Source organism: Lynx rufus, unplaced genomic scaffold (assembly GCF_022079265.1).
Source record: "Lynx rufus isolate CCGP_SWC_20201006 ecotype Redwood Valley unplaced genomic scaffold, mLynRuf1.p SCAF_7, whole genome shotgun sequence".
Lineage (NCBI taxonomy): Eukaryota > Metazoa > Chordata > Mammalia > Carnivora > Felidae > Lynx > Lynx rufus.
Window position 1 is genome coordinate 15,406,569 of NW_025814889.1, and position 19,909 is coordinate 15,426,477.

Genomic DNA, 19,909 nt, shown 5'->3' on the forward strand with positions numbered 1-19,909 from the left:
TTCATTATGTGGATCCTGAGAAACTTAACAGAAGACCATGGGGGAGGGGAAGGAGAAAAAAAAAAGTTAGAGAGGGAGGGAGCCAAACCATAAAAGACTCTTAAAAATTGAGAACAATCTGAGGGTTGATGGGGGGTGGGAGGGAGGGGAGGGTGGGTGATTGCTATTGAGGGCACCTGTTGGGATGAGCACTGGGTGTTGTATGGAAACCAATTTGACAATAAATTTCATATTGAAAAAAAAAAAAAAAGAAATGTACCAATAATGAAAAAGCCTGAAATATTGTGAGAATTACCAAAACATGACACAGAGATAATAAGTTGGCAAATGCTATTGGAAAAATGACACCAACAGAGTAGTTCAACACAGGGATGGCCACAAACCTTCAGTATGTAAAAAACCTCATTATGTGAGAAGCATAATAAAGCAAAGTGCAATAAAACAAAGCATGCCTGCATACAGCTACATGCTTTGTGGTTTCTTAGCTTCAAGGGCCCTACTGGTTATTCTTTGGTTTTTAAACAATCTGTTAAATAGTGATATTAATATTTAATAGTGTACAAAGTGATACATATTATATATACATGTAATATATGTGTAATATATATATACATAATAAACATGTATGTATATATGTAAACATAAACATCTATGTACACATTGTGTACATAGATACAGAGTGATATAACAGCTAGTAATGGACAAAATAGAACATTCAATCGGTTCCAAATGGTAAAAAGGGAGACTATGTCCTGCCCTGCCTGCCTCTACCCATAAAGTTTCCCTGCCTGGAGATAACCACCTGTACCAGCCGGTACACTACGTCTCTCTCAAAAATATTCCAAATATTTACAACACAACCACACACTCCAGACAGCATGAAACACTCTTCTTGATGGACAAAGAGAAGGCACAAGAAATGAACACAGAGTCTGCAGATTCACATAGAGGAAGGTCTCGCTTTCCAAATACAATTCATTTGTTTGTGAAGTTAAAACACAATTTCATTTCTAATATGGGAGTATGGCGGGAAAAAGAGATCAATAGAAACAATGAAAGACTACTGTGAAGACAGAATCTTCACTCAATACTATACTGTATAGTGAGAATGGATTTTAATGTTTTGACTATTGTTTACTGTGCACAGCAAAAACAAAAACAAAAAACTGTAACTTGGTGCGTTCTAGATGCCAGAAAGGTGCTTTGTTTTTTGTTTTTCTTCTTTCTTTCAGGAATCAGGGCAGCCTATCTGAGGCTCCTCTGCATGAGGCAGGTCATTTATAGAAGACACAGAGGCTATGCCACAAGCAAAGCCCAGGCATGAGGGAATCTTGAGTAATGCTCTCAGAAAGATTACAGCCTCGTAAGGGAAAGAAAACACGTACTCAGTTCCCGTCGCCAACAAATAAAGGCAGTATTCACAGAAATGATCAACAGCATTTATAATGAGTTTAGCACAATGCCTGTCACATGGTAAATACTCAATAACTGATCATTATTATCACTAAAATTGCTACTAAGGAAAAAGAAAAGGCACTGAAGAAGGATGATAAAAGGGATTTGGAATAGCTGGGCAATAGGGAAATAGTCACAAAAAGGTCTCTAAGGAAGCAATATTTGATACTTGAAAAACACTTGGGCATTCAATAGGGAAGTACGGGAAGAAGGAACATTCCAGGCAGAGAAAACAGCACTTAAGGATGTGCGAGGTGGGAAGCAGGTTGTATCTCTGATGGGAAGCAACCCAGCCTCATCTTTTGGGTCCACTCCCAGTGGTTCCGTATTAAGCTCCTCAGTGCAGCTCAGCTCTTCCTTGGGCCACTGCCATGACCCTTCTGTCTTGTAGACAATTGGGAGTCTGGTACCCTCAGGACGGGGCTCAGGTGATGGAAAAGCTCCCCTCCCAACAGCTCATCTCACATGATGAGGATCCAATCTTTTTTTTCCACACTGTCAGAATGGTGTCAAAAACAGTGCCAAGAATACAGCAGACGTAAACCTGTGCCTCATTTCTCAGAAGGTACACGCGGAGCCCGTCCATAAGAGCGGCAGTCTGCCTACTGCTGCCTCCCCAGGCCACTTCGAAGAGTTCAAGCTTAGTAATCTCACTCCGATTGGAAAGGACAGAGCTTGATAGTTCTGAACTTTGGATGACAATGGTAACAAAATCCCAAAGAAAAATGTAGATCCTATTTTAAAATAAATGCTGTAAGCGTATCATTGGAACATGATGTTTCCTACTTTGTCTGTTTAGCATCCCCAGTCCTACAGTCAGACCCAACGGAATATTCTACTGGACAAAAACAAAGAAAAGAGGTTTCACCTAAGAAGGTAATGATCACCCTGCTGATGCTTTGCATGAAATTGTAGGTAAGTTCTCTGATACTGGTTGTAAATATAACACACAACCGACAAAAAGCACAGTCTTAAACGATCCTTTACATGCCACTTTCTCTACCCTATTAAGATGCTCGTTGTTTCTTTGATTTATCTGATAATAAATTTTTGATGACTGGTAAGTCTCATAAAATTGCTCTGGTGCTGACTACACTGATTAATAAGTCTGAAGAATCGAAAGTGTCAGGAATTCATGTGTAGGAATAAGTTACTGCCAAACATATATTAGGTATTCCATAAAATATAGAAGAAAAAGGTTGATCTGGTAATTTTATCTTGTATCCATTTTCCTGTAACAATTTATATTCAGGGTCATCATCATCTTCTGTTGCCTTAAAAAAAAAATCAATGAAGTAAAGCCATATGGGGGGGCAAATTAAGGAATTAAACTAAATTTTTTAAAAATAATGAATATAGACAATAAAACATGTTTCCCAGAGGGGGAAAAATGGAATTAAAAATCATTGCTGGGGGGCGCCTGGGTGGCTCAGTAGCTTGGGCGACTGACTTCGGCTCAAGTCATGATCTCACAGCTCGTGAGTTCAAGCCCCGCGTCGGGCTCTGTTCTGACAGCTCAGAGCCTGGAGCCTGCTTCGGATTCTGTGTCTCCCTCTCTCTCTACCCCTCCCACGCTCATACTCTGTCTCTCTCTCTCTCACTCTCAAAAATAAATAAACATTAAAAAAAAATCATTGCTGGGGCAACTTTGAGATGATCTAGTTTGCATCACTCACTTTGAGATGGGGAAGTTGAGTGGGTGTGAAGAGGCCGTCTGCCGCCGACCAGAAGGTGGGACAAGAAGCCACCTCTAAGGACCAGGACATACACTAAGAACAGACTTCTTTTTCCTCAGGTCAGAGTATGCCTTTGTCTTTACGTCATGGTGCATCATAAGAAAATATGCACGCTATCTCCGATGTCTTTCTCCCTCTGCTGGGAAAGCAAACCTGTCTTAATTAGGTAAGAATAGAACTCCCTCCTTTGTTATGAGTAGTCTCATTCTTGCCTGTAAAGACTCTGGAGATCTCTGGAGATAAGGTAAAGAAAATGAAGCAAAGTTACAAGGGCTCCAAATGTGGTTACCGCAACTCTGAGACGAGTCAGGAAATCCCTGATCCCTTACTGAGTACAATGCTAGGAGCTACCACTCAAGACCACAAAGTCCCAGGGAGAAGATTCCTTACTTACTAGCATGGGTCCCACGGCATGAAGCAGACAGGAGGACAAAGGCCCCCTGCACAACATCTCCCCTCTAGAAGATTCTGTGAAAGAAACAGCATGGGGTCCAGGGGTTGGTGCTCTATGTAAGCCTTCCTTGTTGAATTCTCTAGCCAAATGGGACAAAGGAAGGGGCTGTGTTAGGTGCCTTTCATTCCCAAGGAACGTTCAAATCCTGACCAGTTTCTGTTTTAATGTGGTCTGCTGTTACAGGAAGATGAGCAGTAAAAAACACTGACTCCTCTGCCAGGAACAAGAGCCTATCACATGTGTCCCTGAAATGAAACAGGAGTCAATCTGCATGCTTTGGGGGAACAGAACCCCAAAAGCCAAGCACATTAAGAGAGGCATGGGGTGGGTGGGGGGTAGATCAAGCCTCACACAGTCAGTGAAACATACTAATAAACAGAACATGCCTACGGTGAAGCTATGGGGGTGGCGGAGGAGAAGAATAGAGAAGGTGGTGGACAAATAGAGAACTGAACGCGATTTGTGGGCGTCTGAGTAACAAGAGTGCCATGGGTTAACTGTACCCCTATCCGTTCCCAAACTCATCTGCTGAAGTCCTAGCCCCCAGCACCTCAGAATGTGATATTTGCGTCCTTATAAGAATGGGAAATTTGGACGCAGAAACAGATGAACACGCAAGGAAGATCATGTGAAGACACACGGGGAGAAAATGGCCATCTGCAGGCCAAGGAGAAAGGCCTGGAACAGATCCATCCCTCAGAAAAAACCAACCCCTCCAACCCTTGATCTCAGACTTCCAGCCTCCAGGACAGTAAGATAATAAAGTTCTGCTGAATGGCTTCAACAGCCACAATTAGACAAAACTAGGTATCAGCAGGAAGAAAAAGAAAAAAGCTATGTGCTTATCTGGTAAATGTGACATCTAAAACAACCACATCCTCAATGATAATTTATTTCTTTTCTAAAAACACACTATCTACTTGGATGGAGAATAAGATATACATTTTGAAGGTGATGAAACACCTTGTATGCTACAAGTGAGACGACCTAAAAATTAACTGTTGTGGGGAATATGCCTGAGGAACTCCCGGAGCTTGCACCCATGGGTTAACAAGGCATAAAGAATTAGGAAGCCACAGAATGTAAGCATCCAAGATTAGGTAATCAAGATTACGTATTTTGGGTGACAACGCCCCCCAGCTTAGTACAATAGCTGCTTTCACAGGAGAGAAGGACCAAAATAGGTAAACACCTAAACTGGGCCCTAGACCAAAGCAGGGTGAAATTGCCAGGAGCAGAGCTAATTAGCCAAAGAAAGGTGCCTTGCTGACCCTGAGGTAGCATGCTCTGTCTTATCCCCTAGGCTAGCTAAGATAAAAAGACCCAAAGTGGAGCCTCTTGCCAGCCGAACAACCATCTGCCTGGCTCCAAGATTTTGTTTCGTATTGACCCAACCCCTAACACAGCAGTATCTTCGAATCCATATTTCCCCACACGCGTGAGTTAATGTTCAAGGTTTCACTGTCTCTTTCTGCACATCTATCACGCTTGTAAGCCTTCTGATCCTAATAAAAATGGAGCACGGACCCTCACTCTGGGCTCTTGTCTCCTCCTGAACATTAGCCTCTCTTGCATTTTAATCCTGTGTCCGCTCTCTTGCTGGACAAGAGAGAACTTCAGACCCAGAGTCTACGACAAGCTATTACAGTGGAAATAGTATTTCTTTTTTTTTTTAATTTTTTTTTTAAGGTTTATTTATTTTTGAGACAGAGAATGAACAGGGGAGGGGCAGAGAGAGGGGGAGACACAGAATCCGAAACAGGCTCCAGGCTCTGAGCTGTCAGCACAGAGCCCGATGCGGGGCTCAAACTCATGGACCGTGAGATCATGACCTGAGCCGAAGTCGGACGCTTAACTGACCAAGCCACCCAGGCGCCCCGGAAATAGTATTTCTTGACCACAAACTTTTTGTACCATGAGTCTTTTTTTTTTAAGTTTATTTATTTAGAGAGGGGGTGGGGGAGAGCACACAGGAACAATTGGGGGAGAGGTAATGGGAGAGGGGGAGAGGGAGAATCGCAAGCAGACTCTACACTGTTAGCTGCGGGGCTCAAACTCACAAACTGTGTAATCATGAGCTGAAGTTGGACGCTTAACCAACTGAGCCATCCAGGCACCCTGATACCATGAGTCTTAAAAATATACGTGAAATAATATACAAACAGAAGAGGATAAAATATGAAAAGTTGTTGCCTTAATGGCTGACAAATAAATTGGAACATCAACAAATGCCTATAAACGTAACTCACAGTTGAGTTTTTTATAGGATAAAGCTGATTGAAACTCCTTTCACATTGTAAACATTCTAAACCAGAATAGGTGACAGTACTGAACTCCCAAAAATTTACCAAAAACTCCTCCTCAAAACCCTCCAGTAATTCGCAACCAGAATAGGAGGCCAGGCCTCAATGAAAAGCCCGCATGTAATAAAACAAGGTATTGCTGTGTAGAGAATAGAAACCACAAGGTTTTTCTTTATTATAAAAGCACCACTTATTAATTTATCTCTCAAATAAAAACTGCAAATACAGGCAATAACTCATCTTAGCTGGACAGAAAGCATCAAGCATTGAACTTAAGACGAATGGAAGTTAAAAAAAAAAAGTTGTCAATATGCAAGGCTGATCAATTTCATTTCACTGAGGAGGTCAATACTCAATAGATCAATGTGATTCTATCAAGTGAATACCATCTAAAAATGGAACTCAAAATAGCTCTTGAAGAGGAAGTAACCTGACACATTTCCCTTTCAGAGGGCAAGCTGGGTCTAGGCTATGTTGATTTTCTCCTGTCAAGTGGAACAAATTATCTGTATTCTATTTACCTTAAATTGAAACTGTAACGAATCACGCTGTACATAACAGTACAGCTGTGCAAGACAGGCTTAATGCAACTGGACAGTCAACATACAAGCGAGGAGATGGGGTGGGGGAGGGAGGACATGAAGGTTCTGTTCTTTACAGTATTACATAAAGGTGCGAGGTTCAGAATAAACATCACTCTTCTCCCTTTGTGGAAGCTGTGTTTTTTTCCCATTTATTCTAAATGTATTCAACTTTTTTTTTTTTTAATGTTTGTATTTAGTTTTGAGACAGAGAGAGACAGAGCATGAGCAGGGGAGGCAGAGAAAGAGGGAGACACAGAATCCAAAACAGGCTCCAGGCTCTGAGCTGTCAGCACAGAGCCCGACGCGGGGCTCAAACTCACAAGCTATGAGATTGTGACCTGAGCCGAAGTCGGATGCTTAACCGACCGAGCCGCCCAGGCGCCCCTAAATGTATTCAACCTTTTAGTGGTAAGGACACAAGTGGCTACATAAAATGCAGAAAGACTCACACAGCTCCTGCCCATCGGCCAAACATGCCCGAACCTGTCCCCACAGGGCTGGCAGGCCAGCACAATGTGGCTACGGCGTGACCACATTGGAGGACCACAGCGAACATGGGTATGGGAGGGAAGCTTTTCCAAGTGTGCGCGTATATTCAAGTCAGAGTAAAAAACATCCCCAAATATGTATAAGACAGGGTTTCCCAGATGCGTTCAGGAATAACAGGTAGCATCCTGAAGCTAGTTTGTAAACTCTGGCAAGGTTCAACTTTGACCTTACTATGTTTAGGGGGTAGAGGTTCCCTCCTTTAACTCTCCCAAACTTCAGGTGTACCGGCAATATCGAATGGGAAACACCTTCCATTTAAAAAACCGAACCATTTTGCACAAACTATAAAATAAAATAAAACTAGAAAAATAAAGCTTCACAAGGCATGTAAAAACTTCATGTATTGAAAGAAATGTGCATATGTACAAAGAAAATGGAAAATTACTAATTACCTCTCAAGTTTACCTGAATAATAGCGCTAAATAAGTTAAAAGCAGAAGAGCAAAAATCCTTTTAAATGTAAATTACATTAATCTAATCAAAAAACTTGTAAGAGAGAGAAAATTGTTATGTACTCTCTTCTCACATGATCTGTTTTCTTCCTGTTACCTTAAGAGGGAGGTATTAATTTACCAGAGCAATGAAACGCTCATGGCCACAGACAGCAACAGGTGAATGAGTATGTCAAAGGACGACAGCTGATACTACATCCCAAATTACGTCTGTTCAGTGGAATAACTTGTGCCGGTAACATACTATCTGGAGAAAAAGGAGCGCTGTGTAATTTTACCACTGAAGGTAACATCAGATAAGGGATATGACCTCATACTACCCAAAATATACTTTATGGACAGTTTCCCTTTTCTCTTTGCTATTTCTTAGCGATGTTAGATAAATGCAACATATTTGCATGCAAATAGATCTGGAGATGTCAAGAATTTGAATCATATTTTATGTTATGGTGCAAATGTGATAATATGTTTATTAACAAGAAAAATATATACATATATAACATCTATAGAGGAAATATAAATTACCAGGCACCCAATACACAGTCAACCTTTAAAAATAAAAACAATCTTTTATGTCCAAAGCTTTAGGGGGGAAAAAAAAACAAAACTGGTTCTTCATTTTCACGTCTACTCTAAGGAAATATTGTTTTTCTCTGACTTAATTTGAGCTGTTTTCAGATACAGTAATGAAAGAGAAGTCTACGTTTTTTCTGCATTCCTAAGTCACTATGTAAAATTCACTAACTGCTAAAAAGGTCCTGGAAGTTTAACACTCTCCTTCATCTTTCCATGATATTTATAAAACCATCTGCTAGTTCTGTGCATCCATTTTTATACTTCACCAGGAAATAATAAGGTTTGGAAAGTTTTGTTAAATGGGATTTCCTTCCTGAAAGCCCTGTCTTAAAATGAATGGGTGGTGGTGGGGGGGTCACCTATTAGGTTTGAAATGCTTTAGCCTTTTGGTAGACCAGATGTATCTGTTATCTAAGGATCTTCTACGTCACAGACTCAGCAGGCATTAGAGGATATGATAGTTGTTTAATAAAGCCCATTTACGTCCACTAGAGCCTGTGATAGGTTGGCACACAGTGAAGAAAAAAAGAAAACATTAGTTTTAACTGTACGAGTAAAATAAGTTTGGAGATGATACCCAGAAGATCAAAGTATTCCTCCTTTTAAGCCAAACAGGATGACTTATTTTGCTAGATTTGTAGTGAAAAGAAATTGCTGGCATTTTTCTCATCATTGCCCACCATCCACCAAATACTGCTTTGTTAAAATGTTTCCGAGAACCGGCATGAATAATAGTATGGCCAGTCTCCACTGAAGATTAAAAAAGAAAATAAAGTAAGTGAGTGTGGCGCCTTCCCCTAGAGACAAAAGCAAGTCACGAGACAGGAAAATGCCAGGGAAGCATCCTTTGAGTTATGCCGCTCTGGAAATGAGGCTTAAGGACCGCCATGCTTCACAAATTGCAGCCTTCATGAGGGTGCCTGTTTTCCAAATGCCTCTTTCAACCAACACATTTTCAGCCTAACATTTGTCAAACCTCTTCTTTTGTTAAGAGTTAACTTGTCAGCTTTTAAAATGGCTTGCGGTTCCCATCCACCTTCCTTGATGGAAATGTGAAAAGTGTGAGTTACTCCCTTTCACAAAGAATCTTGTCAAGGATCCTGACTCTAATCTGACTTCTCCTCCTGGAGGTAAAAAAAAAAAAAAAAAATCTACCTTCTGGAAACTAAACAAGTGGTGACTATTCTATCATAATTCTGCTTCACAGAAATAAAAGAGGTCAAACAAGGAGAAAACCACCACCAGATACAGCGTTAGGAGGTGACCCTATGGCCTAAGGACAGCCTGAAAAATGCTAATGTACTTGTAGGGTTTGCTCCTCAAAAACTGGATGAGTGGCTTTTTTTATGCAATGACACCAGCCAATGTGTTCCCCTGGCTGAAAGTATGACAAATCACAAAGAACAGTCCCCACCTGAGAAATGAGTGGGAAGGCATGATGAATGCCCCAAGCGTGTTCTACATACAGCACGCTACCATAACATGCTCCCGGCCACACCTACCCGCGTCTCCCCGGCCCCTGCTCCACTGCGCAAGTTCCTATCTTCCTCGTGTCAAATCCTCTCGGAACATTTTAATTCTTCCTCAACACTGATTGCACTGTTTTGTTTCCAATGTCCGCGGCTCCTCTTGGAGTCCATTAGAGCCTGGAAATCAGATAATCCGTCTTCTCCACCTGTCGCTGCTCTACACTCAGAAGGCCTCTGAGGATGTGCCTGGAACGTGAAGGTCGCTGTGAAAGTCGACTGCAGACATGAATGAAAACGAGACATGCCGGTGAGGTGTTTACTGATCTCACTTAGGAATGGGTCGATTGGTTAGAAAAAAGGAAAATAAGGAAGCAGAGGCGTTGGCAAGTAAGTGCCAAAGCAAAATGAAAATGTGCTTTCATGGGAGTCGTCTCAAGATCGATACACAAAAAAGGGACTTTTTGCTGGAAGGGGTCTATGTGGCTTACACAAAAAAGGACAAGCGAGAGTAGAAACTGCAGCTTTTAGAATGGAATATCTAAGGTGAAGGTGCTGAATGTGAAATTGGCTTTTTTGAAAAAAATATGTGTAATGAATAAACCGGCTCCTTCAAAGTCATCACATGCCCAGCTTTAAAAAAAAAAAAGTAGCCAAGCACCTGCTTAATTAGAATAACATTTTTTCAGGTAGTTGATAAGGATGCAAAAGGTCCTCTAATTAGGAAGTGGCTGCTGAAAAAAATTAAAGAATTAAGTTGGGTTCTAGTTACATGAGGACACAGTAACGTACAGCTATTCATATAAAAGAGGTTCTTCCCTTTTATTTTATTTTTTAAGTTTACTTATTTTGAGAGAGAGAGAGAGAAAGCACGAGTCAGGGAAGGGCAGAAAGAGAGAATCCCAAGCAGGATCGTCACTGTCAGCACAGAGCCCTTCACGGGGCTCAAACCCACGAACCATGAGATCATGACCTGAGCCCAAACCAAGAGTAGGAAGCTTAACCGACTGAGCCACTCAGGCGCCCCAAGAAGACCTTACATTTTAACACTCAGCGAAACATAATGGTGGCATTTTTGTGTAAGTACTATTTTAAAAAAGACTAAGAGTCTGACTTAGCATCTAACTTAGTTAATAGGCCACGTGTTCAGCTAGTACGTTCAGTAAAGGAGTGAACACAGAAGATGTGGGAGAATGGGTGAAGGACAGAAAGCTGAAATACCAAGCCACTAACACTTCTCTCCTTCCTAAGGAGAAGGGGAGAACTCTGAGGGAATTCACCGAGGGTCCCTGCCCTTAAGGAGGTCACATCAAGTGTATCCTCCCAGTTGAGGCTCCCACAGACTCCTCTAAAAGCAGTGAACGTTGTACTAACTGGTCCCCCAAGAAAGGGGGTGATGACTCCCCTACGCTTACTTAAGCTTGTGGATGCTCATGTCACTGTATAAAGGATAACGTCGTTCTCCAGGAGGAAATCAGAACATAAGCCAGTGGGCAAATTGTTTACATTACTCTGATCCTCAAAACTAGGATGCTAGTAAGAGAGACGGGGCCAGAGGCAACAAATATGCTACTGATGAAAATGCTGTGTCATATACAGTCCCTTTCAAAGAGCCCACTAACGAACTCAATCGAAGCCATGAGCCTCATTCATCCAACATCCTAACCATGTTCAAATAACCAGAAATAGTTCGTAACATACAATAGTTATTGAATACTGAATGTGTATGATGGTGATTAGTCAAGGACTTGGAGTTAACACAATATCCATCAATTCAAAACGTAATCTTTTAAAATGAAATTAAAATTAGAAGTGCTTTTATAGGCAATGTGCTCTAATACTCTATAGATTATAAATTAATGGATGATAAAATAAAACAGGGTTATCTAGAATGAAAAACAGAATACTTTCCCCAGTTCTGAGTTCATAAAAGCTTGTTTGTGTATTTTTCTGTATGTTAAGGTATATACAATGATTTTCTGAAAAGATAACCTACAAACGAAGATCTATGGAGACTCCCATTTACTGAGAAAATATCAGACCTCTATCTAAAACTGATGATAGCAATGATTAACAATTTAAGAGGAAAAAAATGAACAATACGCTGCTCATTTGCAATTATATTTTCACACATTTTCATAATGAACTAATTTCCAAGGCTGAGCTATATTCATATTTAAAGACACTATATATATCATTGCAAGTAACTATGAGGCTCATGAAACAATAAAACACATCTTCTACTTCTCTCAGTTTACTCTTGAGGTAAGTCTTGAAAGGCATATTGTAAATGTCACGGTATCATCTTAAAAGAAACCTAAATCGTGCTTTAAGCGGTGTTCACATATGAGGATATGCTATCATTTCAGCAATTTAAGCGTATTTAATTTTAACACCATCGTTCTTCCCGGCTCATCTTCTCTGTGGCTCTGCCCGAGGCACACAGGACTACACCAAGTCCTAGATGTGAGACCAGGAACACGGTACACGGGAGGAGGGTCCAGAAGCACACAGCTGACAATCTACCGGCAGGGATTCTGCCCTGTGGGCTAATCCTGACCTGCTGCCCCAGCACGGACTCAGTGAGGCCTGTGTTGAGTGGGGGGGATTTTTTTAAGCCCCAAAAAGCAAACTCCTAACTGAATGTGACCTTTAATGATTCTCGCGCTCTTCTCTAGTAGCTGGGATGTGAAATTCTCAAAGGATGGTGCTGGACACAAAATCTGATTAAATCAGAGTATGGATTTTTTTTTTTTTTTTCGGGTCTCTTCTGTATTTGTTTAACACTAGAAGGGACTAGATTTCACCATTAAGGATCGGGAAGCACTGAGATAAATGATCATTTCAACTGAGGGATGGGGGTGGGATGAGGGGGAAATAACGTCAGAAGATGCAGGAACCAACAGGGCAAGTGGGGATGGAAGAACTGCAGCTGCCCTTTGACACAATGAGGAAGAAACAGGTGTGGACAGTTAGGTCCTAGGGCTGGCTCCCCAAGGTCGCCCTTGACCCAGGGCAAGGACTTAAGGGATTTTGATGCTGTGACTAAAGCTGGCTGATTCCTCCTCCTCTTTTTCTGCCTTTTCTTTTTCTCTTAGAGAGATTATCATCTTGCTAGAGTAAGAGCTTCTAAAGAATAGAATGATGCTTTCCTAGTATCTCCTCCTAATGCTATAAATAAACTGCTTAACAATTTTGTTCATAACATTTCTTATTCTTTGCATTCAAAGGAGAAAAAAGTACGTGCTGATCTTAATGTGTCTGGTGAATTTCGTTAGTGCCATGAATATGCAACCAATTTAATGCCTTAAAATTTTTCTCAACAACTTTGGTGTGAATTCCCCTTGAAAACGTCAATTAAGAATAATCTATAAATAACAGGGGCAATTACTACCTGTGGTTATTAATAAAACATTTAAAAATACTATAAGCTAACCGCCACCAATACGACAAGGTCATATGATAGTTTTCAAAAATGGCATAATTACAAATACTGTAAAACGACAGTCTACTAATTTAGAGAATCACAGTCTACTTACTATTTGTATGTCTCAGAACGGATATATTCAAACACGTGGGACACACCAAGCTGGAACTGGTCAGCAATGGGGGTAACCCAGGGATTGTTCTCTGCTTTGAACACTTGCTTCTGACCAGTTAAATCCAAGTTTCCTGAAATGATGGAAGGAAAAGAGGAGAGGTGACGTTCATTTCATCTAACACAAACCAGGTCTAAGGAGTCCTGCCCAGTAACCACGGCACAACCCAAAATACCTCTTGGATCATTTGAGTTGATTTTTTAAAAATGTTACTTCAAGTCCTTACTGGAATGCAAGAAATGTTAGTGACAGTACCCTGGCCCAAGATATTAACAACAGAAGGAAGGAAGGAAGGAAGGAAGGAAGGAAGGAAGGAAGGAAGGAAGGAAGGAAGGGAGGGAGGGAGGGAGGGAGGGAGGGAGGGAGGGAGGGAGGGAGATAAAAAGGTAAGAAGGAAGGAAACCTGGAAGGTGTTCTTGCAAATGCAGCATATACTTTATTTTTCTAGGTATTTGTTACAGAGAAGGAAATGACCCATCCAAGACTGAAAGACACAATCCTTTTAGAACCTCCTGAAATTCTATTTGACAATGTATATTATTGCTTGTCCAATCTCATCTAAACCCAATCCAATCAACATCACCATTCATCAAAGTAGACCATGAGTGAAGGAAGATAAGAATGTTGCCCAAGTAAAATTATTGTTGTATTACTCAGGGACCATAAGCACATCACAGAATCGGCACTAAATGAATCTCATTAACACAGAAATGCTGGAAACTCACATCTGTATACTCCTTACCAGCTGATGAATTAGCTTTAAAAACCATTTCTTCATTTGATTACCTACCAATCCCTAAGGTCAATAATTGACATCGCTTATAGATGGAGAAATGGAAACATGGCAAAATTAAGTAATATGTCCAAGATCAGAAAATGTCAAAGTCGGGATTTGAACCCAAGGCTCCTGACCCCAAATCTTGTATTCTTTTTCTACACTGTCTGGTGAAGCTTTCAGGTTACATATTCTAGATCAACCACGGATGAGTTAAGGAAGGTAGCATAACAAAGTCAGCAAGTGCCACCCATCTGAATATCATCTGTTAATAGTCAGTTGACCTTTTCCCCCCCCCGTTTGGTATATTCAAAAATGGTAAAGGCTACGTGTGAAAGAGCTTCCCACCACACGCTTGCCTACGCAAGAGACAAGGACAGCACGGTGTTGGAGCAGCAGCGTATTCAGGTTGCTTGGCATCAGACTCACCAAAAGCCTTCCCCTAAAGGCCCTACTGAGGAAGTCCATTTTCAGACTCCCAGCCTGCAGGACAAGAGACTCACCGATTATTCTTCCCAAGATACATCCAACGTGCCTTGCCTGTCCAGTTTTGAAACTTTACTTGCCAATTGTGTCATAACTGATAACTCAGGATAAGGAAAACACATTCTGGGATGCAAGTATACCATGAAGCACATAATGTCCTAGCTGATCTGAACTTAAGAAATGCACAAACATTTGTACTGGGAAGATGATGTAATATTTCTTCTTAAAACAATTGATGGTTTCAATTTGTCTTCTTCTTGTTATACGAACTTGTAACTATTCAGAAAACTAAAGAAAAGACCAATATAAAAGTGATTACAATTTAATAAAATGCTTCTCAAGAAAACAGATATTACCAAATATAATGAGTAATTCATCATTTTTCCAAAGCTATTTTTTAGAATTTGTTGGTGTCAACTACAAAAATAAGCAGATAAATTTCTCTCCAAGATTATCAATATTGTCAATTTCCTCATCCTAATGGTTAAACATCATTAGTCAGATATTAAATCATTGGGTAAATTAATAGGCTTTATTCTCTAAACCAGGAGTCAGAAAACTGCCTCAGGCAAGTCAAAATCCCTGAGTTGTCCAAATTCTCTTAGCTGCATATCCTACTTGGGTGTGAGCTGTAAGTCCTGAGCTATTTGTTTTTATCTTCTCCTGGGGAGGGGTTTTAGCTTTCTAAGAATAAAAATTTGTATCTTGTTTAAATTCCTCTGTAATTATTTTTTTCTTTTAGGATCTTGTTTGCTGTACTCTATGTCCTCTCTTCCATATAATTCTATTACTTTTTCCAATTTTTTCTTTTCCTAAAAATGAATATAACATCTGAAAAAAAGTCTTCCGTTTAAAAACAATTCTAGGAGTGCCTGGGTGGCTCAGTCGGTTAAGTGGCTGACTGTTGATTTCAGCTCAGGTCATGATCTCACACTTCGTGGGATCGAGTCTCACATCAGGCTCCATGCTGACAGCACAGAACCTGCTGAAGATTCTCTTCCTCCCTCTCCCCCCTCCCCTGCTCTCTCCCTCTCTCTCTAAAAATAAAAATAAAAACAATTCTAAAAGAGACAATAAAACCAATTCCATATTTAAAAAAAAATTTTTTTTAATGTTTATTTATGAGAGAGAGAGAGAGCGCGCGCGCGCGCGCGCATGCGAGCAAGGGAGGGGCAGAGAGAGAGACACACAGAATCCGAAGCAGGTTCCAGGCTCGGAGCTGTCAGCACAGAGCCCGACACCTGGCTTGAACTCACGAACTGTGAGGTCATGACCTGAGCAGAAATCGGACGCTTAACCGACTAAGCTACCCAGACACCCCAACAATCCCGTGTTTCTTAAGTGGCCTGTTTTAAACGTCCAGTGAATATGTTGCCCATTGTTCTTAGGAAGCATGGTCACTGAGGGAAGGCCCCACAGCAGGCAACGGTCACCATGGTATAGCAAATTCACTAATAAGCTGGGGGGTGGAGGCAGTGGAAGTAAACACCTCTCTTAAAATCTTCACCCCATAAACAAGCTATGTTTATCCTGCCTCTGAGGCCTGCCCACTGACATCAGCATGAAATCAACTATGAAAAAATAAATAACAGACATTTGGAAAAATATACATATTCCAAAGTGGCTAAGAAAAAAAGGAAGAGAAGCCACAAAAGGCATGAATTGCATAAGGAAGCAAACCATTTCCTAAACAAGGGGATCTCCCTGTTAGTGGCTACTCTGACCTGAAGATCTTTCCTCCTTGTTCCCCAAATCATCTATCCTACTGAGAAACACAGTCTGAATTTCTAATGGGTATAATTTAATCTGGTGAACATCTGGGACTCCCCAACATTCGCCTATCACCAGGAATTAATTCAACGGGATTGCTTTCTCTTAACATGTGGTTCAGACTAGTCTGCGGAAGAAGAGGGGGAGGACGAGGGAAGGGAACTCGATATCTGGAGCACAGAGCACTTCTCACCATGCTGTGTTTTCAGGGCCCTGGGTCCATGTGAGAAAACTGTGGACCAGGGACAGTCTCCAGGAAAGACCCCACAGGCAATCCTCAGCTCGGGGATGATGACGTCCATGGGACAGTGAGAGAAAGAAGCCTCTCTTTTCTCCTGGGCTGCATCATAAGCTTGCTTCCACCAAGGTCCAAGGGTTGTCCCGAAAATGCGGGAGTACAGGTATGCTATGAGCGAAGCAAATCTTAATGGATCATCTTTGAGCTTGAGATACAAGTACATGTCTCTGTGCGAAGGAAGAGCCTACTTCCTACACCTACCCACTTGGGAATGCACGTGGCCTCTTGTTAACTTATTAGCAGCCTCTTACAAAGCCGGCAGCCTTTTTAGAGGTAATCCTCTGAAAATCACGTACTAAAGTTCTATGCTCCCTGACTGCCACACATGAAGACAGAGCTAGAGGAGTAATGCTAAGAAAGGTCAGCCGTGTTCTCTGGGCCCTTTTGTCTGAAGCCTCTAACCCCCTGGAGATCTGTCAGTCCCTAGCAATGTCTCTATTTAAGCGCTGTCAACGGAGACAGAAGAGACGGAGGGGACTGCTAATGACGTCTGCTAACTGGAGCACGCAGGAGCAGGAGACGCTGGATGCCAGCTAGACACGTACCCTTGGGGAAAAGGAGTGCGAAAGTCGGGGTACAACACAAAGGATCATGGGATATTCATGAGCATTCTCGTTTCTATCACTTTACACTCATCTGTGCATTCCAGAGGGGGAGGGGGCCTGGGGCACCCTCTCCCCCACCCCCATGTGCTTAATTTTAGTATCAAACACAGCTACTGAGTCAGATTCCCAGATCTTCACCGGGCTACCAGAATTGGCAGGGAGTGATTCAAGTTCCCTGGGGGCAGGGGGCGACCCGAAACAGTAGCTCGGTGGCCGAAGCTGCTCTTTCCTTGTAAACAAAGAAGCAGGAAGACCATGTTTAACGTCCACAGCAAACCCTAAAAGCAGACGACCGCTGCAGGTGACAGAGACGGAGATCGTGCAAGCCAAACCCGGGCACTGCCTCTTCGGAGCTCTAACCCGGCTCGGGGTAACAGGACGTGCTTATTTTGCTCTTCAACTTAATGTCATCGGCAGAGAGCACAATACCCGCCTCTGTGCGGCTGGAATCTTCCCAGCCGGCTATTTGTCTCCGGCCTCCCTACCTGCCGGTGTGCCGGCCCAGAATGCAGCAATTTCAGAAGGGGGTTAATATAATTAGAGTAAAGCTGGGCCATTATACGATGTGAAAAGATGACACCCGTCTCATATTGGCCTAGCAACAAGTTACCCTTGCCTCAGCAAAGCTCATCTGTCAGCTGTCGGAGGTAGGTTCCCTTTTAAGTAATAACATGCAGGAAGCGTCTCGCCCCCGCTGTCAGTCAGGATGCAATCCCCCTCACTGCCGCACGCTTCAGTGCGTCTAGTTAGGCGCCCTCGCCCAGCTCCTTTATTAGAAGCCCGAGCGGCGCTCTGGTGGTGTTCTAACAAGGATCAGGCAGCAGGATTAAGCACTGTGACAAAGAGGATCTAATAAGCTAGAAAGTGGTGCATCTACAGACAGGCTGGCTGGCTCCCAGACATAGATTCACTCTGCTCACTCTTCGGTGGGAAGGCCCGGGCCACAGGGGAAGCCAGCCAGCTCCGTGATTAGCGGTGACCCCCTGACCGAGGCTGCTATGAAGATCATATATCACTCAGAGGCTTATTCTGCAATCGCAAATTGGATTTGCCATTTTATTACCTGCAAAAGGACCACATATGCTTCTTTCCAAAGCCGCTGGTACAGTAAGCTTTGCCGTGCCACCGTAATTTTGTAAGCACTAAATCATGCAAAACAATCGTTCTCCTTGCTGGATACAGATGGGATTGAATGCAATAGGCAATTGCGGCCCCATTAATAAACATGGTCATTTTCACTTACGGAAATTGGTTATTTTCATAATCACCCTGTTCAGAATTCTTCCTGTGTACTTGAAATTCTGAAACACGTGGCCGGTAAATATTATTTATCATATATTAGGAAATCCAGAGGATCTGGGCCAATTTTTCACACCATCGAAGCGGCATTCCCTTCTTTCGTAATTCCAAAATTCCACGGAGCGCTTTTTTAAATTAATGCACTCTAAAAGCCAGGTGCTCACTCCCAGAAATCTAAGGCCATGGTCTAACAAGGTAAAAGTAGCAAACCATGGCTGACCGGGCAGTCTATCATTAGTGTACTAGGTTCGCCCAAACGCAGATAATTGATTTGCTCTGGAAGGGGTCTAGATGGGACATTATGACAGCTGAAAGATCACCCCTGCTCCTCAGTGAATCCACACACTGAAGCTAACCACAAATGACTCCAACACAAAATACAAGCTACATTTACGGCTGCTCCATACATAAAGAGATACTCTACACCTAAATCTCTATAATTCTTATTACCACATACCATACCACTCATCGCAAAAGTACATGATTATAGGTAACAACTCAATATGGAAGGCTCCTACTTTTCCCCTTCTTTAGCAAAACACTTTACTGAATGGAAAATGATCATATGGCTCATAAAATAATGCTTACATTGTAAGAGTAAATGTTTGTGGTAATAAAACACACTGGAAACAGAATGTTCACCAACAGGTGAGAAGCAGAATAATGTATGTTCCAGCCCTACAGGTATGGAATGGATTTATTTGCATGTCCTGGCCTAGAAAGAGGTCTACAGTATAATTAAAAATAATAATAATAATGAGTATTCTAAATTTGCTCTTATTTTTGAGAAAAGTACCTCAAAAAATCCCACATATGTGCATGAGTAAATGTTTATGTGAAAAGTAAAAGAAGGCGGCACATACGTCAAATCGTGAATGTGGGTTTCCCTGAAGAGGGGAAGGTAAGGCAGGACAGGGATTTGAACCAGCAGAGCAAAGGATAAACTACTCATTTTCTCTTTTGAGAATTCCATGTGCTTACAAGTATGCATTATTCTTATAAGAAAAGCATAAAGTACCCTGAAAGGAAATGCCAAATACAATTTCAAAATACATGAAGCACATTAATTAGCACAAAGGAGCCCATCTTATTTAAAATGGCATCGTCCATGGGGCGCCTGGGTGGCTCAGTCGGTTGAGCGGCCGACTTCAGCTCAAGTCATGATCTCACACGGCTCGTGCGTTCGAGCCCGCGCTGGGCTCTGTGCTGACAGCTCGGAGCCTGGAGCCTGCTTCCGACTCTGTGTCTCCCTCTCTCTGTGCCCCCAACCCACTCACATTCTGTCTCTGTCTCTCTCAAAAGTAAATACACATTAAAAATAAAAAAATTAAATGGCATCATCCTACTGCAGTGAACACCAAACTTCGTAGATGATGGTCTATAAAGCCGTAACTGGACTGAGAATCTAGATCTGAAGCTGCTTCTCTTTCTGGGCATCATCAATGCAATCAAAGTAAGCTGGGATGTCTCATGACAGCTCTCAAATTTATTCCGTGGGGAAT

General features: G+C 41.9%; 1 protein-coding gene across 5 annotated transcripts in view; it reads right to left on the minus strand.

Annotated features, from left to right (window-relative positions):
* Positions 1-19,909, minus strand: part of RSU1 (Ras suppressor protein 1) — a 202,719-nt gene that overhangs the window by 76,989 nt on the left and 105,821 nt on the right. For 4 of the 5 annotated variants that reach the window (XM_047066516.1, XM_047066515.1, XM_047066517.1 and 1 more), the window contains one exon: positions 13,115-13,247. The exons of the other annotated variant lie outside the window; for it this stretch is intronic. In XM_047066516.1, coding sequence (XP_046922472.1) covers positions 13,115-13,247 — 133 coding nt within the window. The remainder of the gene's footprint in view (positions 1-13,114; positions 13,248-19,909) is intronic. 5 annotated transcript variants of the gene reach the window in all.